At 56.5% G+C, this 20,112-nt stretch overlaps 5 protein-coding genes across 5 annotated transcripts; 3 read left to right on the forward strand and 2 right to left on the reverse strand.

The window, feature by feature from the left end:
- Positions 1-866: 866 nt before the first annotated feature.
- On the forward strand, positions 867-2,651 carry UV8b_00086 (uncharacterized protein; the record flags this gene model as incomplete). Its single annotated transcript, XM_043137584.1, has 2 exons — positions 867-921; positions 1,018-2,651. The coding sequence occupies 2 exons, from the start codon at positions 867-869 to the stop codon at positions 2,649-2,651; spliced, it is 1,689 nt and encodes a 562-aa protein (XP_042993518.1).
- Positions 2,652-6,052: 3,401 nt separating this feature from the next.
- Positions 6,053-6,349, forward strand: UV8b_00087 (uncharacterized protein; the record flags this gene model as incomplete). Its single annotated transcript, XM_043137585.1, has 1 exon — positions 6,053-6,349. One exon carries the CDS (start codon positions 6,053-6,055, stop codon positions 6,347-6,349), a length of 297 nt encoding a protein of 98 aa, XP_042993519.1.
- Positions 6,350-7,597: 1,248 nt separating this feature from the next.
- UV8b_00088 (uncharacterized protein) lies at positions 7,598-8,582 on the reverse strand (the record flags this gene model as incomplete). Its single annotated transcript, XM_043137586.1, has 4 exons — positions 7,598-7,888; positions 7,961-8,152; positions 8,283-8,361; positions 8,548-8,582. 4 exons carry the CDS (start codon positions 8,580-8,582, stop codon positions 7,598-7,600), a joined length of 597 nt encoding a protein of 198 aa, XP_042993520.1.
- A 5,070-nt stretch (positions 8,583-13,652) lies between these two features.
- On the forward strand, positions 13,653-17,318 carry UV8b_00089 (uncharacterized protein; the record flags this gene model as incomplete). The annotated part of the gene is made up of 3 exons (XM_043137587.1): positions 13,653-14,754; positions 14,806-15,065; positions 15,123-17,318. 3 exons carry the CDS (start codon positions 13,653-13,655, stop codon positions 17,316-17,318), a joined length of 3,558 nt encoding a protein of 1,185 aa, XP_042993521.1.
- Positions 17,319-18,880: 1,562 nt separating this feature from the next.
- Positions 18,881-19,729, reverse strand: UV8b_00090 (uncharacterized protein; the record flags this gene model as incomplete). Its single annotated transcript, XM_043137588.1, has 1 exon — positions 18,881-19,729. The coding sequence occupies one exon, from the start codon at positions 19,727-19,729 to the stop codon at positions 18,881-18,883; it is 849 nt and encodes a 282-aa protein (XP_042993522.1).
- Positions 19,730-20,112: the final 383 nt, after the last annotated feature.

A 20,112-nucleotide genomic window follows, 5' to 3' on the forward strand; every position in this document is an offset into this window, starting at 1 on the left:
AAGCCTGGAATGTCATGAGTCAAGGTACTGTACTCGCGGCCACTGCGAATAGCTCTTGGGCCACCTGGGTTCGTGTTTGTTTTCATATATTGCAGATTTCCACTGACTCGTGATTGACATGCAGACGCTCGACATTTTCCCAAGACAGTGTACGTCAAGCATCTGTCTAGGCCAGTTCCTTTTGAGCGCGGGAAGCAGAAGAGGTGGGCAAACGGCAAACGGCAGGGTTGGGGAGTGTCAGTCCTGGATTCCTGCATCGGACATCCTCCTCCTCCACGGCTCTGCTCAAGAACAGTGAATTTCTCACTGCCGAAGCAGTTGATTTGATGCTTTTGAGTCTTTACGAAAAGCCCTTTTGCGTCTTGCTATCAAATCAGCCATTTCGAAAGGGGATAGATGACCCATCTCCCCGGTCCTCGTTTGCTTATGCTAAATCCGTGCTGCATTCTCCTGCTCACATCGTTTCCGACACGATGCGTCGTGAATTCAGCTCCACGTTGAAATAAACCACAAGCTGGCTGCGCTATACTGCTCCTGAACCAGAAAGAAAATAAACATGCTTAGTCCTTGGGCAGACCTGCCTCGAGGGTCTTCGCCCGTCAAACCCGAGCGTGGAGTCGACGTGACAATAAATCTGCACTCCAACAATGGCTGCGTTCGCATCTGAGCCCTTCGATTCACTTTGCCTTGAGACTTGCCCCGATTTTTTCCTCCCCTTGAATCCCGTGGTGAACTTTTCTTCACCTTTTTTGCACGCCACATCCAAGTTGATATTCTCGCCTCATCGTCGCTTGTTTGCATGCTTCATCTCGTCGCTTCATCTCGCCTTTGAAGATATTGCTGGTTTCCATCCATCCAATGCTGAAATGAGTCGTTACGCCCACGGAAGCGACGTGACTTGTAACGGCTCTGCTCCAAACGGTGAGAAATGACAATGACTAGTGCTCATCCTGGGGGGGGGGGTTTTTTTCCCCTTTCCGTGTACAAATCTGCTAATGCCCTTTTTTCAAAATGCAGAAACTCTCACGGCCAGGGAAAGGCTCAATCGCTCCACAATACACCCATCAGCTGGAACAACCTGGCTCACGAACGTGAACACGCCGTCGGAACTTGAGCTTCAACATGCGCTCCATGGCCCTCTGCTCAGGGGGGATTCGTTGTACGCGGGCGTGGCGTCGTTGACCGCTAACGCAGCTCACAGAGCATCGTCCTTCGCTTCCATTCCTGCCTCGGCCTCGACAGGCGCGTCATCTGGTCGAGAGCCAAGGTTCGCGTTTCCCGGCCCGGAGGCACGACTTGCTGCCACGGCCTCTGGCTGCTCCTCCTTTGGGCAGCTCTCCCTGCCTGGCTGCGGCCCTGCCACGCCTGCCTTTTCACTGCTCCAAGCCAACTCCACCTCCACCCGTGACGATAACCTGGTCCAAGCCTACAACCTCGCCGACAGATTCAACGTGCGCCACGCAAGCGGGCCCTCCAAGCAACGATCTCTCAACGATCTCTTGTCTTGCATCGCTCCGGCTCCCATCCCTCGGCCCAGCTCGATTCCTGCTCGGCATCCAACCCACCTGCAACCGCTGACCCCCTTGCCCAGCGCGTTGCTCAACGAGAGCCCCATCGATCTCCAGCTTCAAAAAGTCCACTTCTACCCAGGGCCGCTCGCTCCTCCCCTCGCGGGAGCCCGCGCCCTTTGCAGCAGCCCGTCCTCGCCAGACTTTCCGCAGCTTGCACCACCAACACTTCCCCCAGGCACGAGCGCCAGCACGAGCGCCAGCACAAGCACGAGCACAAGCACGAGCACAAGCACCAGCGCAAGCACCAGCGCAAGCACCAGCGCAAGCACCAGCAAGAGCACAAGCACGAGCTCAAACGGCCAGCCTCCGCGATTTGTCCCCATGCTCGCCGTCACCCGTCCCGACAAGACCGGGAGGGACTTCACGCCGCTGCCTCTGCACAGCACCCAAATAGCGTCCCTCAAGTTCTCCCCCCGCTACCACGGCATGCACACCGAGAACAACGCGAGCGTGGAATCCCTCGCCCCGGACCAAAACTGCGCTCTGTGGCTCACCAACCTGCCGTCGGACATTACGCACGCAGAACTGCTCTCCGCCATCCGCAACATGGGCCGCATATACGCCACGTACATCAACTACCCCGACTACGTCACCCACAACACCTCGGCCGCCAAAGTCGTCTTCTTCACCCCCGAGGCGGCCCAGAAGCTCCTGTCCCACGTCACGCCGGCGACGCCAATGGTCATCCGAGGCTACCAGGTCAAGGTGGCCCTCAACCGGATAAAATACGCGAGGAACAGCACGGAGCAAGGCGAGTCCCGCGTGCTCATCATCACCGGCAACAAGGCGTTTGTCAACGAGCGCTCCCTGACTGCCTACTTTGAGGAGCGGTTTGCCTTCCAGATAGATTGCGCGCAGACGCTGATCGAGCACGGGGACCGGGCCGTGGTGGAGTACAAGTTTGGCAGTTACCGTTGCCAGGCGCAGATGGGCATGAAGGCGCTGCTGCTGGATCGGCCGGCGGGGTTGGAGATGGTTGAGTACGGCAAGGACCCGTGCGAGGTGGGCAGCGAGATGACCTCTTTCGGGGTGGCCGGCGAGCGTATCCAGGGGAAAGGGCTGGCTATGCTTCGCGGGTGATGGACAAGTGGCGCGCGGGGGGCATTCCGTTGCTGAGCGTATTTGTTCGAGTCTTGTTGAGTGTTTCGCGCTCGCGTGTGAAGAGTTTGAAGAACTTCAAAAAGGAGGGTGGACAGGAGCCCTTGTACGAGAGTGCTGAAAAGGGGGGTGGCCATGAGCCGCTTTCGCTTTGCACGAGAGTGGCCACGTGTATGTCATGATGTATACTTTGTCGAGCAGGAGGGTCCTGCGATAACAAGACTGTTTTACTTGCCTTGGTAGGCTTGCGTCAGTCTTTGGTTGACGGCTGCGTGCGTGGCGTGCGCAGAGACTGCCTCGTCCGCTCGGGCATGGCCGCTGGCCGGGGATCGGAGCGCGAGTGTCGAGCGTGGTCCTCGTCGACGGGGTGTGCTTGCTGCGTTTAAACGCGGTTTGTTGTGATGACAGCACGAGTGTGACGGATAAAACGACGCGGCGTCTTTAGATGCTCTTCAGGGACGGGTTTGTTGCTGGGTTCAAGCGCGGCTTTATTGTATCAACAGCACGAGTGTGGCGAGTGAAACGACGCGGCGTCTTTAGATGCGATGCTCTTCACGGACGGGTTTGTTGCTGGGTTCAAGCGCGGCTTTATTGTATCAACAGCACGAGTGTGACGCATGAAACGACGCAGCGTCTTTAGATGCTCTTTACGCATGGGTTTACTGCGGAGTTCAAACGGCCGACTCACATGGATTCATGTCAACAGCACGAGTGTGACCAGCGGCCAAGGGAACCAAGACAGGGGCATGCCGGGAAAAAATCCATGCTCTCCAGGCGCAACACATACTTGCATTTTATGACGTGGCAAGACGTCCCCCAAGCCGCTAGCAGCTAGTCGATAACACAGGGCTTCAATGATGGCGGGCGCGAGGCCCCTCGACAGCACAGCAGGAGCGGCCCAGTCCGCGGGCTCGAACAGCGGGGGAGCGCGCCCATTTGCCCGCGAGCGGTGCGGCGGCTTGCTGCGCGTGTCGGCCGGTGGCAGGGTTGCCTTTGGCAGAGCACACCAGGAGGGAAGCCTCCGCTGGGGCGGGAGTGCCGTCGCCGTTGGGTCTTGGTAGACGCAACGGAGCGGGACTGGTCGGCTCGGCCGTCTGGTGCGGCGGATGGGCGTGCGGGCACGGATAGGTACCGCCGACTCGTCTAGGACAAGGAGCCGGAGACGTGTGCTGTGCTGTGCTGTGCGGGCGCGAGAGAGATCCAAGTCCCTGGGCGTGGTGGTTGCACAGTGTTCGGCGGCGCGAGAGAGCCAAGAGTGTTCAGCGTGGGGCCGGTTCGGCACCAAGGATGGCGGACGCGAGATTCGACGGTTTGACGGCGACATGTTGGCCGCGGCGGTTCCGTCTCGGGAGTTGGACCATCTTGGCGCGGCACACGCCCTGGCTGTCGTCCTGGCCAACATGCACATGGGAGGTGGGTTCGACAACCGACACGCTCGCCTGGGATGGGCAACCTCGTACAACAACAAACATACTCCGCAGTCCGCCGAAACGTCTCCCAAGCGGGAGCCGAAGAAGCAAGAAGCGATGCGGAAGGGGCAAGCAAGCGCGCTTGGCCGCGCACCAGGCTGCAAGCGCTACCGGCAGTGGCTCATCCGACGCGGGACAGACACGAGCACAGGGCATCATCTCGTGCCGAGGCCACAGAAGGACAAGCAAGCCAGCAGGAGGGCCAAGAAGGGTAATTTGTCCGAGGCGAAAAAAAAAAGAAAGAAAAAAAAGAGAGAGAGAGATGGGTCGCGAGACACAAGACGTCTCGGCGCCGGCTTCATGCGCGATGCTGTGGACAAGGCCATTGCTGGAACGGGCCGCCCGGAAAGCACAACGAAACAAGCACGGTGGTCCGGAAACACCGGGATACGCAAGGCCAGGATGACGTCGGGCTGTTTCAACTCAAGACTCGGCTGGGAGGCGGGTCTGGACCGAGACGCCCCCCCCGCTTGCCGGTAGCGGCAGAGCCTCCGAGGAGGAGTCCCTTCCCAGGGGGCAGCGATTCCTCGCCAGATGAGCCGAGTGGGAACACTCAAGCATGGACGCCGCGCCGAAGAATAACGCGGCGGCACCGCGACACTGCGGCATGGGTGCCCTCAATCGCCCAGACAGCTCAGCGAGCGGCTCCGAGGGTCTCTGCCCCAAAGATTGTCGACCCGAGGCTGGCGCTCGTCTGGGGCGGCAGCAGCAGAGCCCACACTCCGTCTGTCAGTGAAAGCCGTGACGCCGCATCAAGTGCCGCTCTCATGGATCCACCGCACGGAGTGCTGCGTGCGATCCGACCCCGGCTGCAGAGCTGGCGGGCCATGGAGACGAGCCGCCGCGCAGTACTCCGTAGGCATGGATGAACCGTAGATGCAGGACATGTCGGTGTACGCGTCCCAGGCTGACGCGAGCTCGCGGCGGGATCAAGGGGCCGCCCCTTTAGGCACGGGTGTAGCGTCTGCTGTGGCCGTCATGTCGCCGCTGCTCAGGGTGCCCGAGGAAGCTGCGGGACAGCACTTCTGGGCATGGTGGAGGGGTATGGCGACTTGTCGAGAAGCGCCTCGTCAGCTCTTGACGAGGAGAATGTTGAAGATTTGAAGATTTGAAGATTTGAAGATTTGAAGATTTGAAGATTTGAAGATTTGAAGATTTGAAGATTTGAAGATTGGCTTGGTGGTTGTTTGGGGACGCACAAGGGGTCGAGGGAGTATCTTTGTTCCGTGCCGTGGACGGCGACCCACAACCAGAGCTCGCAAGTACATTCATACTACATACTACATACCGACAGCCCTGATGTCCAGCACCCATTTCCGCATTTCAACCTCGACCTTGACTCGCCATTTTCCAGCTGCAGCCTTGCACGCCTTTTCCAACGACTTTGCTTCGACGCCGACGACCTGTTGCGCCCCGTGCGCGTGCCCCTGGAGTCGCTTCAGACGACCACGAACTACGAACCACGAAGCAGCAAGGACCTCGCCAAGCCCGAGTCGGCTGTCCTCTTCAGCTCCAGGCGGCCTGCCTAGCGAACCGCCGGTTTCCACTCACGCCGCGAGAAGAACGACGACCCTTTGGACGCCTTGCTCGGACGCCTCGCTCGGACGCCTCGCTCGGAACGTCCTTCACCCGCACCCAAGCCTCGGCCCCTCCGCACCAACGCGAAGCGCAAACACCGACCATGGCCTTCTTCTCCATCCGCCGCCTCCTGGCCACCCCCCCCCACCCCCTATCCCGCCTGTTCTCAACCTCGGCCATGGCCCGCGCCGCCGCCGCCGCCCCCCCCCAAAACCCGCCGCCCCCGGGGCCAGCAAACCCGCGCGCAAGAACCGCGCGGCGTCGCGGTCCGAACACTTTGTCCGCGTCAAGACGCTCAAGCAGAACATGTTTTCGCCGGCCCCGCCCCCGCTCCGCATGGCCCGCCTGCGGCACCTGCGCCACTGGACCATCCATCGCGCCTGGCAGCTCTTCCGCCGCCAGCAGCACCTGGCCCTGGCCAAGGAGAGGCAGAGAATGCACGCCGGCATGTTCAACGCCTGCGAGGAGCTGCGGAGGACGGCGGGGCCCCAGGGCCGCCAAGAGGGCTACCTGTACCGTGTGGCCATGGAGAAGAAGGGCGTCTGGGGCACCGACGCCATCCCCATCGAGTACGCGCGGTTCCAGACCGACAGCCCTGCTAGGAAGCCGTGGAACCACGAGTGGAAGCGGTAGAGTGTGCCGGTGGATCTTTGCGCGTATTGCATTTCTTTGTGGGCATTGGCTGGTGGAGATTTGGACAGCTGGCTGCATGTGTGTCCTGCTGGCGGAATCATGGCCTGGTCTGTTGCGCATGGTATGAATAGATGGATGATTTGTGGTGTCAGACTACCCTGGTATATAGAAGGGCATATCAGTCCCGGGATTCCAGGACTTGTACTGGCATTGTAAAAGAGTAGCAGCTCAAGGGCTGTAGGCTTTTACAAGCATGTATAGCAACACGTCAACTTTCAGCTTCTACTAGCTTTATAAAAGCACATCAACTTCTGGCTTCTACTGGCATATAACAGCACGTCAACTTTCAGCTTCTACAAGCATCAGAAAAGCACATCAACTTCCAGGCTTCTTCCAGGCTTCTCCTAGCATATAACAGCACACCAACTTCCGGGGCAAAGCACAGAGCGAGCAGGGTCAAGTACAGCAAAGTGCAGCAACACAAGTGAAAAAAAAAAAAAAAAAAAAAAAAAAAAAAAAAAAAAAAAACAAATGGCATTCATTCGCGCCACGGCATTTCAGCTCATGCACAAAGACGCCGGGCACACATTCAGTCTTGGCAGCAACCACACCTTGGTCCGACCCCTTGCGTCCTCTTCAAAACATGCAGGCCGGTCCGTTTCAACGTCGCGAACAAAAAGGCGGGAGACAGACATGATCTATATTCTGCGCCGGTAGACTGCCAAGATTACCAGCGATCTGCGTGACGGAAACCAACCATGCCACATGGGCCAACTATTGTCATCTAGATCCCGACCGAAACCCCCATCACAAGGTGCTCCTACTAATACAGATGATGAAGCTGCTTTTTGGATAAATTCGACTTTTTCCGAGGGAAATTAGAAAGAAAAAAACATAAAGAAAAAGACATGTATATTCCTGGTTGAGGCCCTCGACGTTAGGTGCTGAGATTTGATGCAAACAAGAAAATGGCAACGAGAGACAATGACCGCGCTGGCACCACTCCTGGCCCCTTTCCCCTCCAAAACGAGGAAAACAAGACTCGGAAAGAAAAAAGATGATTAAGATGTAGTACCCAAACGGACGGTTTGAGTGGAGCCCCGAGTGACGACGGGACCATGTGCTCGTCAACTGTTGATGCTGGTTGATAGAGCAAGGCGGGAAATACTTGGGCTGAACGAGAAAAGATCCAGGTCAACCAAAGAGAACCACAGAGTTTCCCTTTTTTTTTTTTTTTTTTTTTTTTCGTCACAGAATCACGCAGCAGCCGCTGCCTTCGCTCTTCTCAAAGGTCAATAGGGCGGCTCGCGTGGCAGCTTCAAACACATCATCGACGCCTTCACCGCTCAAGCTCGAGCACTCAAGGTATCGCTTGGCTCCGACTTCTCGAGCTGCGACTTCTCCGTCGTGCGGGGTTAGGAATCTTTGCGACTTTTTGCGCATCTCTTCGATTGCTACTGGATCTTCTCGGAGGTCCTTTTTCAGCCCTACCAGGATGATGGGGACGCCGGCGCATAAACGAGTCGCTTCCTCGATCCACTAGACAGGCACAAAGCCGATTGTCAATCCCCGGGGCTCGCGCACGGGTTTCGTAAGAGCGTGTATACGAACCTTGCTTTTCACGTTGTCCAACGAGTCGGGCATATCAACTGAGAAACCGACTAGTATAACGTGTGCTTTGGAGTATGCTAGGGGCCGTAGTCTCTCGTAGTCCTCCTGGCCTGCGGTGTCCCACAATGCTAGCTGAACTGACTTGCCATCGACTCTGCAATCCGTGACGTAATTTTCGAAAACCGTGGGAATCTACACGATGCATTAACAGAGATAATCTCCACCACCGTTTTCGTCGGCTAATGCTCACATAACGCTACAGACAAGTTGGTTAGCTCAAGACCCTTTGCTGGAAAGTCGGCAAATGTTAAGGCAAACGAACCGTGGGAAAGTAGCCAAGCGTGAATACGCTGAGCAAACTCGTCTTGCCACAAGCACCGTCACCTATGATGACAAGTTTCCTACATATTGGGGATCCACCCACGGTCAGCAGTTATTTCTCGATCCCGACGTGAGAGATGGTTTCACGCGAATACTGCCCCGGAGGAGGTCTTGCTATTCTCCGTAGTGCCAACATCAATCGGCCAAAAAAAAAAAGGGGGGGGGGGGGGGGGGGGGGGAACACGACTTCATTGGGAGCATCGTACCTGCGGATAACGTTTTGGGAATTCGAACTTGCCATTGTGGCAGAAAGTGGTTCGACTCAAGAGGGAACGCTACTTGTCACAGACCAAGGTGATTTGATTGCCTTTGGGTCCCTTCGAGAAGGAGCAATCCCCTTCAGCCAGGTCCAATTGATTTGCCAAGGGAGCGAATACCCTTGCCGCAGATTGTATAGAGCGGTGAATCGTCCGTTGTGGTCAGGGTTCAACTTGACGACAAGCTATCGACGGCCTTGGTCCCCCAACCCCTTTTTTGATATACCTCGATTCGAATGACGAGCGTGTGCGGATTTGATAAGGACGGTGAAAGAGTTTGGGCGTTCGCGGCAGGATGTGACACTGGATGGATGCTAGGAGCCGAGTCGAAAGATGAGCTGGCGGGGGGGAAAAAATAAGGTTCGTCGGTCACGGTCGACCCAAGCCCTGCGGACTTTGTGTTTCAGAAGCAAGAGCGGGGATGAGGGACTGGAAAGAAAAATAAAACGGCAACGTCACAGGAATCGGCAGTCGGGGGATGAGGGAAGGAAGGAAATCACGTTGGCAAGCTAAAAAGGTTGTCGAGTCGAGGTGCGGTGCGGTGTGGATAAGCACAATAACTAGTAAGACTAAGTAAGGCTGGGTTAAGCAAACACAATATGTCTCTGTCTTTGTCAGTCCATCCGCAAAGACAAGCGCGAATTGGAAGGCGGGGAAGGGAAGGGGGGGTGGAGGTGTGGGAGAAGAAGATAGGTCTATTATGTATAAAATGTGTATGGACTACTCCGAAATTTGCAGCAAAATGCAAAGAAGGATTGAAGGGGGAGGGAGGAGGGGAAGGGGGGGGGGGGGGGGGTGTGTGGGAAAGAAAGGAAGGAGGAAGACGGCCATCACCCGTCGTCACCCGTCACTGAACGTAGGATTACATAACGAAGCTGCCGAGGCGGCAGTTGCAGGCTGCTTGACTTGGAAGTGTTTTCTGCATAGCGCTCGCAACATGAAAGGAAACTTCCAGCGTCACGGGCCGCTCGCTACCCGGCGCCGAGCTTGCACAGAACGGATTGGAGTCATTGGTCCGCCAGACACAGACAGACTCGACAGTGCCGTTGTACATCATAACTCGGTTTTTTGCATCCATCAATCGAGAGACTACATATCAACCGACCTATGCCCCCCCCTAGTCATTCGACCCCCCCATAATAACTTAACAGACCTGACCAATGCTCTTTCCTAATATAGAGATACGCTAATAAATAGTAGTAGATCCTTTAATCTATAGTAGCCACTAGACTATAAGTATCTTTATATATATTTTTCTATAGTGAGTGACTTCCCTTATATTTTTACTAGGTATCCCTACCTAAGAACCTAATATTAAAAGTAGATAAAGTACCTTTATATAGACTTTTGTATCGAAAGTGACTGCCTTTCTTTTATTAGGTACCTAGGTAGGTACCTAGGTCCTTAGGTACTATACGTAGAAAAAGTACCTTTATATATATTTTTCTATATAAAGTGACTTCTTATATTTCTATTAAGTACCTAGGTACCTAGTATCTAGGTACTAGGGATAGAAAGAGAGGTTTCTTTATATATATATTTCTATAGAAAGTGACTTCTTTAATATTCTTACTAGGTACCCTTACATAAGAACCTAATAAAACAGTGGAGAAAGTACTTCTCCCTATATATTTCTAAAGAAAGTGACTTCTTTAATTTCTTTTACTAGGTACCCCTACCTAAGAACCTAGTAAAATATCAGAGAAAGTACTTCTCCATATAGTTTTCTATACAAAGTGACCTGACCCACTATTCCCTAGTAAACCAATTATATTAAGAGTATAGCCCACAGCAATGGTCAGGTCAGTTAAGTTATGATGGGGGGGTCGGATGACAAGGGGGGGACACAGGTCGGTTGACCTGTACCCTCATCAATCGATCAGTGCAGATGCGTTCGGCTAACCTGATTAGGAGCTTCTCCTCCACGCAAGAAACCCACTTTCTCGCCTTGCATGCGGCACGTCCTGGCTGTGGCAGGTGCTATTTGCTCTATTTGCCATTCCGTGCAGGAAAATTGCGGCAAAAAAATAAATGAATGAATGAATAAATGCGCTAGCGACTCGACAACTACGACAGAATGGCATCAACCCTCGAGCAGGCCTCTCAACAAGGGAAGCTGGCTGGCGAGCTGGCAACCAGGGATGCCTCCAGGAGAGCAAACGGGCCTGCGCTGTCCCGTCCCTCTGATTGCGACCTCGGGAGGCGCTCTGTTATCATCTTATCGCTGATCGTGGTACATATATACGCAATAAACCTACCGGGATAGCATGGCAGTCGTGTAAACCCGGCTGATGATATATCCAGGGGGACAGCACCGGGCCTCGAACCCAGGCCATGACCCCTGCCTTCTCGAGTGCAATCCTTCTAGGGATTCCTGGAAAGAGCTTTGTTTATGCAACGAATTTCCCCTTGCGCAGTCATTGACACATGACCAACCACAGGATAGCCGTGAAGCAGCCAAGGAAGGCTGCACAATGTTCAAGAAAGCGGACTGGCACTATATCCAAAGGCAGGAGCACTCCGTAGCCAACGGCAGTTGTCGACGGCAACAGTGTCTCAATCCAATGTCTCGGATTGGACATGGTGAATGATCCGCCCAAGGGGTAAGTAACCATGAGCCTCAATATACAACTCCAGGCTCTCGCTGCCCCTAGCGCCCCGGGCTTCGCAAGCTGCAACCCTCGCGGCGAGTTGAACGTCTGCCGCTGCATAAAACCGTCCATGACTCCATGTCTCAGGGGTGTCATTGGAAGCTCCGAGCATACAATGTCTTTTGAAGCAAATCCTTGCAGGACACGTCGGAACCAGACGCAAACTCGGATGTAGACATGAGCCCAGAAACGGGGCAAGAGATGAGACCGTGGGAGGGAGCCTGAGGACAATGCGCCCAGCAGACCAGGTGAAGCCCATTGAATTATATACGCGGAGTATACAAACTACAAAAAGAAAATCAACATTTTTTTATTTTTTTTTTGCAAAAAGGCAAAGAGTTGAATGAAAAGAAAAGAACCGGGATGGAAAAATTCCGGGCCAGAGGGGAGGAGCGAAAAGAGGGCAAAAAAACATCTGAGGGACACCGGATTTGAACCGGTAACCTTTGGGACATCCCAACTGGAATCCAACGCGCTACCGTTGCGCCAGCCCCCCATTTGATGACAGATTCGACTCCATTCTTGTCTCAAGTACTACTGCAGCGTCGTATCCTAACCTCAAGGCCACATTTCGAGATTTTGGTCAGCAACTATAACAAACGGCAACGAACTGCAAAGGAGGGATTCCCTTTAGCAAAAGGGAAACACCCAAGAGTTGGATGAGGGTGCGCGATGCTCCGTAAATATTCGACTCATGGTAAACCTCGTAGAGGTTATCTTATGCAAGTGGTTGTGCCAGCTGCTGGCAAGGAAGAAAAAAGATTCTATTCTATTGGAGAGTTGCTGCTGCGCCACTGCTCCTCGATCACGAGTTTTCCTCCAAGCTTGATGCATTCTCGTCTGCTGTTTCCTCGAAACTTTGCGTCGACTACATCGTTGACCATCCGGCCCATTGTCGCCATCAGGCTTGATCTCTTATTACTTGACCAGACGGAGGAATACCCCAACTGCCGTAGTGGCGACACAGTTGGCCCGGTACCGATGTCGAGAATAGCTTTTGGGGATATTTTTTACCAGCGCAAACGTCCGAGTATTGCTCCTCATGGACGGCACGAGGCGCATCTGTTGCGAGTCTGTTGCGAGTCTGCTGCATCTCAAGACCATCTTGCTTCCCTCCCGCGTCAACTCTATGAACACTACGAGGGTCTTGCTCGCTGCGCTACTAGCTTCTGTTTGCTGTTCGTGGTACAGACATACACGTCTATGCCGCATAGAGCTATCATTAAAATTCACCATTATGCGTCGTTTAGAATTCTCGCTCGTCGGTTAGATATTCTAGGTTGTCTCACGAGTGCCAAAAGTCGATCTATGGCTTAGATCTTGAATTAATCTCAGCCGAAAGTTGAACAGCTGGGTAGATTTTCCATTTCCCCCGATTTCATGTCTCATATCGTACAAGGCATGCTCGACAAAGCTTTGCCAATGTCTGATTATCGTCGGTGCTGATCAGTTTGAACCTGAGGTGTCAGAACCTGCATGTCGCGTGGTCTGTCGTTCGCTGATTCGCTAATTCGATGCTAACTGTCAACTGATATTCGCGAGCGATATGTGGAGAGATTGGTGGGTGATGCCGCATGTCCGCGATGCGATAGATTGGTCCGAGAAGGGGCAGAGGGGATTCCACTCTCTCCTAACCTGGTTTCTCAGTGTCTGATGCCAAAGCCCGAGGCCGTAGCAGCGCACGGATGTCTTGGCCACGTCAAAGGGTCTGCCGTCACGTCAAGTCACGTGCTGCATCACGCGGATGCATTTTTCCCGGAATTTTGATTCTAGGCACCGCCCCGGTTTTTCATTGGCTTCAGGGTACGAGACGTGGTGGTTTGCAATGTGCGTAACCCCCCAGGTACCACGGCAATGCAGCCAGGCGGCCTGGCAACAACCTTCAATTCAAACTTCAATCCTCATAAGCGCCTGCCTCGTACTGCCAAAGCTGTGAATCGGGACCGACCTTCTGCATCTCACAGGGCCTGCAAACTCCGTGATCAAGGGCCAACTTGCGGCTTCCTTTCCCCACTGGCGTCATTGCTGACCTAACCAAATCGAATCCGAGCGGGTGAGTTAGCGTGCCTCAGTTGGAGAGTTGCTTTTCTTGATCCTCCAAACCAAACCAACACAACACCCCCCCCCCTCCTCCCCTCTCTCTCTCTCCAACTTGTTGCTTGTTTTGATATCACACGTCGTCTTTACTATACCAGCGATCCGTGCTCCCTCTCAGCGTGTCTCGCCAGACAAATTGCTCATTATTAGATTTATCGATACATCTCGTCTGCATCCGGCTTAACCCTTCTTTGCGCATCAACAGGGCAGAGCCATCACCCATTGCGTTTCACTCTGAGCGGGCGGCCACCCTCCATCGCCACCCCATTGATGGTGTCGCTTACCGACCTGTCGTAAACCCCTACGATGCCGGCCACCAACCAAAAACCGGCCACTCCCTCGCCGGCATCGCCTCGGAACACCGCGAAATACACCAATAAGGATGGTTCCAAGTACATCACGGTCCCAAAGACCGCTGCCTCAGACTCGTCCCAGCCCTCAACCCCGACCATTGCTACGCACCCCATCAGCCCGCCGCCTCCCAACGCCCTCGCTGCTGACGCCACCGTTCCTTCTGTGAATCGCAAGAAACAAAAGCGTCGACAAAAGGCCCTGGCCAAGGCTGCTGCGGCTGAGCATGCGGAGAATGGCCAAGCGGACCCCGCATCAGGCAGAGTCTCACAGTCCGAGGTTCTTCCAGCCGACCACGAAGCTGTCGCAAGCGAAGATGATGACGAGGACGACGCGCTCAATGGAGGCTCGGAATCTCCAAAGACCAACGGATATCCTGTTCCTGCCGCAAGGTCCAAGAAAAATAAAAAGAAGAAAAAGAAGAACGCGGCGGATGCCCGCAATTCCGCCGGATCCCCCGCAATCTCGACCTCTCTCGCCCAAGTATCTGGGCACGGCCGGCCGCGGCCGTCGGGCATGTCAAAAGACAAAATCTGGAGCACGAGCAATCACGAAGAACGAGAACGGATCAAGGAATTCTGGCTTGGCTTGGGTGAGGATGAGCGCAAGTCACTTGTCAAGGTGGAGAAGGATGCGGTTCTGAAGAAGATGAAGGAGCAGCAAAAGCACACGTGCAGCTGCACCGTTTGCGGAAGAAAGCGAACAGCCATTGAAGAGGAACTCGAAGGCCTGTACGATGCGTATTACCTGGAGCTGGAACAGTTTGCGAACCAAGGCGAAGCCCCGCCAATGCTGCCGCCGCCCCCGTCGCGGGACTTCCCCCCGCGACCCTCGCGCCGATTACCGTCAGCCTATGCTCTCCGGCAACCTTCCCGCGGTCGAATAGTGGAGCATGTGGGCGATGAAAACGAAGAGGACGAGCTGGAAGAGGTCTACAGCGAAGACGATGGGGAGGACGAAGAGTACAGCGACGAAGAACCTCCCGAGCATTTCCAGGGCCCCTATGACCGAGACGTGACCGATTTCCTGACGTTTGGCAATAGCCTGCAAGTCAAGGGTACGCAACTCCTTGATTCTCTGCTCAGCGCGTATGGTAACATGGAATTAGGCGGCATTCTTACCGTGGCGGATGACCTTCTCAAAAACGACGGCAAGCGCTTCATCGAAATGATGGAGCAGCTCGCAGAGCGTCGAATGGCCCGCGAGGAGGATGCTAGAGAGCACTTCTCCCGCGGCTACGGTCATCCCAACGGCGCATACTCTATTCCTCATAATCATCCTCCGCCTGACGAAGACGACTATGAAGACGACGAGGAGGAGGAGGAAGATTATGAGGATAGCCAGGATGAAGAGTATGAGGATGAAGAGGTATATTCTAATCCGCCTACCATGCCGTCGGAGTTCCATACTGAGTGCCGCTGCCAGGACCAAATGACGGAAGAGCAACGAATGGAGGAAGGCCGTCGCATGTTTCAGATTTTCGCCGCGCGCATGTTTGAACAACGCGTCCTTTCAGCATACAAGGAGAAGGTTGCCAAGGAGCGGCAAGACAAACTGCTAGAGGAATTGGAAGAAGAAAACCGGCAGGTCGACCAGCAAAAGGCCAAGAAGGCCAAGAACGCGCAAAAGAAGAAGGACAAGGCCGCCCAGAAGAAGCAGGCCCTGGCCGAGGAGCGGGCGCGCAAAGAGGCCGAAAAAGCCGCGGAAGAGGCAGCCCGGCTGGAAGCCGAGCAGAGACGAATTGCCGAGCAGAAGCAAAAGGCCGAAGAGAAGCGTAAGCAGAAGGAGGCCCAGAAGAGGGCCGAAGAGGAAGCGCGGTTGAAGAGGGAGACTGAGCGACAACGGCGCGCCCACGAGCAACGAGAGAAGCAAGCGGAACTGGAGCGCAAGGCCCGCGAAGCCAAAGAACGTGACAAGAAGCTCAAAGAGGAGCAACGGCAAAGGGAGAAGGACGCGCGGGATCAGAGGGAGCGGGAAGCGCAGGAGCGCAAAGAGAAGCAGGAACGCGACAAGAGGGAAAAGGAAGCGAGAGCTGCTAGAGCACAGAGGGAAAGCCAAGAGGCTGCTCAGAGAGCGAGAGACGACAAGGCGAACCAGAAGCCGTCGGCCGCCGCCGTCCCCCCAACGCCCCATTCGCAGCCCATCCAAATCCCCAAGCGCGGACAAGGGCATACGGTGCCGTTGTCGACGGCGTTGTCGACGGCGTTGCCCACGGTGCTGCCGCAACACCCTCCCAACCCTGCCAGCTTCGCCTCGCCCAAGATGCCGATGGCGACGCCGATCATTCCCAAAGCGCCAACTCCTATGCGCACGCGGACGTCATCCCAACAGCAGGACTCCGGACCGGGGAGCTCGGCCGCATCTCAGTGTACCTCGCTGGCCAGCCAGCTCCCGTCTCCCTACTCCGGAACGCCGGTGCAGGTGAGCCCAGGGCCAGCTGGTCAGGACAGGAAGCCAGGCTCGGGAGTGTCTCTCCTCGCCTCGCAACTCGGCCAGGCAGCCTCGCCGCAGAGCGTGCAGCCCAAGCTGCCAAGTCACACCCCGCCGTTTCAGCAGATGCCGCCCATGGCGATGCAACCGCCGCCAGGGCTGGTGCACCACCGGTCGCCAGGCTTCCCGAGCCCCATCGCGCCAGATGCCATGTTTCCGATGGGGTTCCGGCCTGTGCCCAGCATGATGATACCTCCGCCAGGTATTCACGGACCAGCAGGAAGGGGGTTTCCCCCGGGCCCTGTACCCCCTCCCGGGTTCAGCCATTCAACCACGGATCCTTTCCCGGTAACCCAAGGATTCCCCCTCGCCAAGGACTCGCCCGCCCCGTCACACGCTCGTCAGGCCTCGGCCGGATTTTCGGAAAATCAGCAGCATTTGGGCGTGCCGTCTCAGCCTATCGGAAGACCTGCGCCCATTGGACGACCGGGAAGCCTGTCACATGGCCAGCCACACATGGAGGACGAAGATGCCCAGCATTTGGGCAGCCGGGTCCTGGTTGACGACGATGAGCCGTTGCCGATGGATGCCAGCCTGGGCGGTCTGCGCAACCAGCCTCCCGGGCCGCGCGGCTCGTTCGCCGCCAGCCCCTTCATGGACGCCGGGTATCCCATTGGGCAAAACCCCTGGGGCCCCCCAGCAGCGTCAGCGCAGCAGCACTTCCACGGCCCCGGGTTCGCGAACTCAACCTGGGGCTCGCCGACGGTTCTGCCCGGTTTCAGCTTGGCATCGCCGGCGCCCGCTCTGGGCACCGTGCGCACGTCGTCTCAGCCGAGGCATGTCGCGGTGCGCCTGATGCTTTGCCAGGCCTGCAAAGACCTGTCCGGGTCGGGCAACGCCGATGCCAACGGCTACATTGATCTGGGCACGATCAAGGCGCAGATCGACGCATATTCCGGCGACACCAGCATCACGGAGCATGATCTGTTGGACTTGTGCGATACCGAGGGCAACCATTCCAACGGCGGCGGCACGTTTGATCTCAAGCCGAGCAGCTCCGGCCACGGGAAGCACATGATACGGTGGATGCCGGACCCCCGCGACGGCTCTGGGCAGAACTATCGAGCCGTCGGAGCTCCCGGGGAGATTGGTAGCCCTCTGACAAACCACGCGTCCTTGCGGGGATTTTAGCAGAGGACCAGCAACGCAGGCTCCAGAGCCGAGAGCGGAAGCCTCCGGGAGCGACGGGCCCTGCTGGAGCGGCTCCGCGTAGCTGATGGACGGTCCGCGCCCGCGACTCCTCCTCCCTCCTCCTCCTGGGCGACTGTGCTCAACATGTACCGAGGCAGCTCCCGCACTTTGGCTGGCTCAACAGCAGGTTCGCCCAGGACCATGAATGTAAACAGACGGGGTACCAGAACCGGAAGTGCCAATCTGATGAACGCGTAGGAAGGACGTTCTGGAGGCCGCGGCCATCACAGCGCGTTTTAACCTCGTAGCTGACTCTAGATTTCCTTTTCTCCCCCCCCCCCCCCCCCCCCTTTTTCTTTTCCTCCCCGGCATGGCTCGTTAAGCCGAACCTTGCTCGAAAAAAAAAGCCGTGATACCCGTCTTTGTTTTCTCTTCTCTCTTGTTGCCTTTTTCCACCGTGCAGATATTTACGTCGTACGGGAAATCGGCGAGGAGTTACGGGCGGACTCAACCGGCGGACTCGACCGGCGGACTCAACCGGCAAAAGGGGGAACAGCGTTCTGGGACGGATTGATTATAGCCCTTGGGCAAGTCATTGCGCCATTTCGGGGGGTACCGAACTACAACATCATGTTTGCACTCCTGGCCAACCAGCGAGAAAGGCGGAGACAAAGGATGAGGCAAGGAATGTCGATTAGGAATGTCTCCTATCCCTTTTTATTTTTTATTTATTTTTTATTTTTTTATTTTATTTTGGCCATCACCCTTTGTTCGATTAGTAGATACGGAGCATTGTCTGGCCGCGCGTGGGTTGGGGGGGGGGGGGGGGGAAGGCTGGTTATGGGAGGGTACTGAACAGTTGTTTGCGTGAAGCTTTTACGTTGTGTTTGCTCGTGATTCGGCGTGCTGTGTGAAGCGTGCGGACGAGGCTTTGCTGGCTGGGCCGGCCTGCTGTGCTGTGACGTGAGGTGATGGATGGATGGTGCGGGCAAGCCTCGAGGGCGTTTGGCTGTGTCGTGCTGGATGCGTAGTCTTACTATGTATCTGGGCCGGGACGGCAGCGGTTCTTTTGCACCACGAGTATCCAGTCGTATCGAGTCAGGGGTGAGCGGCGCTCTGGAGCCACTGGTTACGTATGAGGGGGGACAAGGAGGGATCGATTGCGCGTGTATGATGTTCTGTAGTTGCATCCCGGGACTTGAGGCCCGTTACTTGCTTCAACACGCAGGCAGAAACACACACACACACACACACACAGAGAGAGAGAGAGAGAGAGAGAGAGAGAGAGAGAGAGAGGCAGCGCTGACAGGACCATGGCAGAGGGCCTCCAACCCTTTGTTCTCATCATTCCGGCGGCGTGTTTTTTTAAAAAAAAAAGAGAAGAAAAGGAGGAAAAAAAAAGACAGGATGTGGTGTGGGACCCTGGGAACCGCTCCTTGTCTGTCGCCTCGACGAATCCGAATCAACCCGACCTGGCCCGTTTTCCTCACCGACCGGCTGGTCTCGTCTCTTCTTGTTTGCCCAAAAAAAAACCCCCACAGCACACACGCATGGCGTGCGGGTCAGCGGTGGCCAGGCTCCTGGAAAGGGTTCGGGCCATTGTCGTGCGCGTCGTCAACCTGCTGCATGAGGGGCGCGCGCGCCTCCTGGGACCGCTGCTTCTTGGTAGCGGCGCGGGCGAGAGCCACGGCCTCGGCCTTGGCGGCAGCCTTCTTGTGGTGCGCCCTCTCCTGGCAGCAGGCAAAGGTGACGTAGGCGACGCCGACGACGATGGCGAGGCCGAAGATGACGGCGACGACGACGCCGCCCGTGTCGAGGGCGTTTTGCGCCTTCATGCAGATGTCCTGGTGCTGCGGGTCGAGGGCGCAGATCCAGCCGGACAGGCAGTCGCTGGTGGTGACGGGCTGCGGCGTGCACGAGTTGGCCTTGGGCTTGCCGTCGACGGTGCTGGTGACGCACGACGCGTGGGTGGTGGTGCCGAATCTGAAGCAGTCGCTGCCGCTCTTGAGCGAGGCGCCGCCGGTCTCCCGGGCGGCCAGGCGGTGGTCATGGTTCAGCGCGGGCCGGGGGGTGACGCCCGCCGCTCGGCGCCGCCTCAGCTCGTCCTCGGCGTAGGCGTAGGCGTCGGCGTCGCCCTCGCCGTCGCGGTCGCGGCACCGGCTGACGGCGCGGACGGCTTCTTGGGCGGCCTGGCTGGCGGGGCAGCCGGCGTCGGCGTAGCAGGCCTGCAGGTCGCTGTGGTGCCGGGGGCCGGGGAGGTTGGAGAGGCAGAGGCGCAGCGAGGTTCGGTCGCCGCAGTGGGCGAGCTCGGCGAGCTGCCGGGCGTGGGAGGAGAGGCAGGCCCGGTCGCCGGGAGACAGGGCGGCAGGGGTGGCTGCGAGCAAGAGGGCGCTGAGGGGGAGGGATCGCATGGCGGGAGTCGGGGGACGTGGACGTGGACGTGGCCGTGGACGTGGACGGTGCGTGTATCCTTGGTTTGGGGCGTATGGCACTCGGTTGTTGATGCTGCTGCTGCTGCTGCTGATGCTGCTGCTGATGCTGCTGCTGATGATGCTGCTGCTGGCTGGACAAAAGCTTCGAGTTTCTCTTGCCCGGCAGGCTGGGCTGGTGTGCGGCTTCCCAGAGGCCCCTGGGTCAGAAAGATGCGCCAAGTACGGATGCAGATGACAGGACGGGATGCTGACGTGAAGCCAGACGGTGGCAGAGAGGAAAAAAAAAAAGCAGAAAAAAAGGAAGAAAAAATTCTGGAGACGGGGAGCACGAGCAGAGAGGCCCAAGTTGAGGCTGAGCCTTT

This window comes from Ustilaginoidea virens, chromosome 1 (genome assembly GCF_000687475.1).
Source record: "Ustilaginoidea virens chromosome 1, complete sequence".
Lineage (NCBI taxonomy): Eukaryota > Fungi > Ascomycota > Sordariomycetes > Hypocreales > Clavicipitaceae > Ustilaginoidea > Ustilaginoidea virens.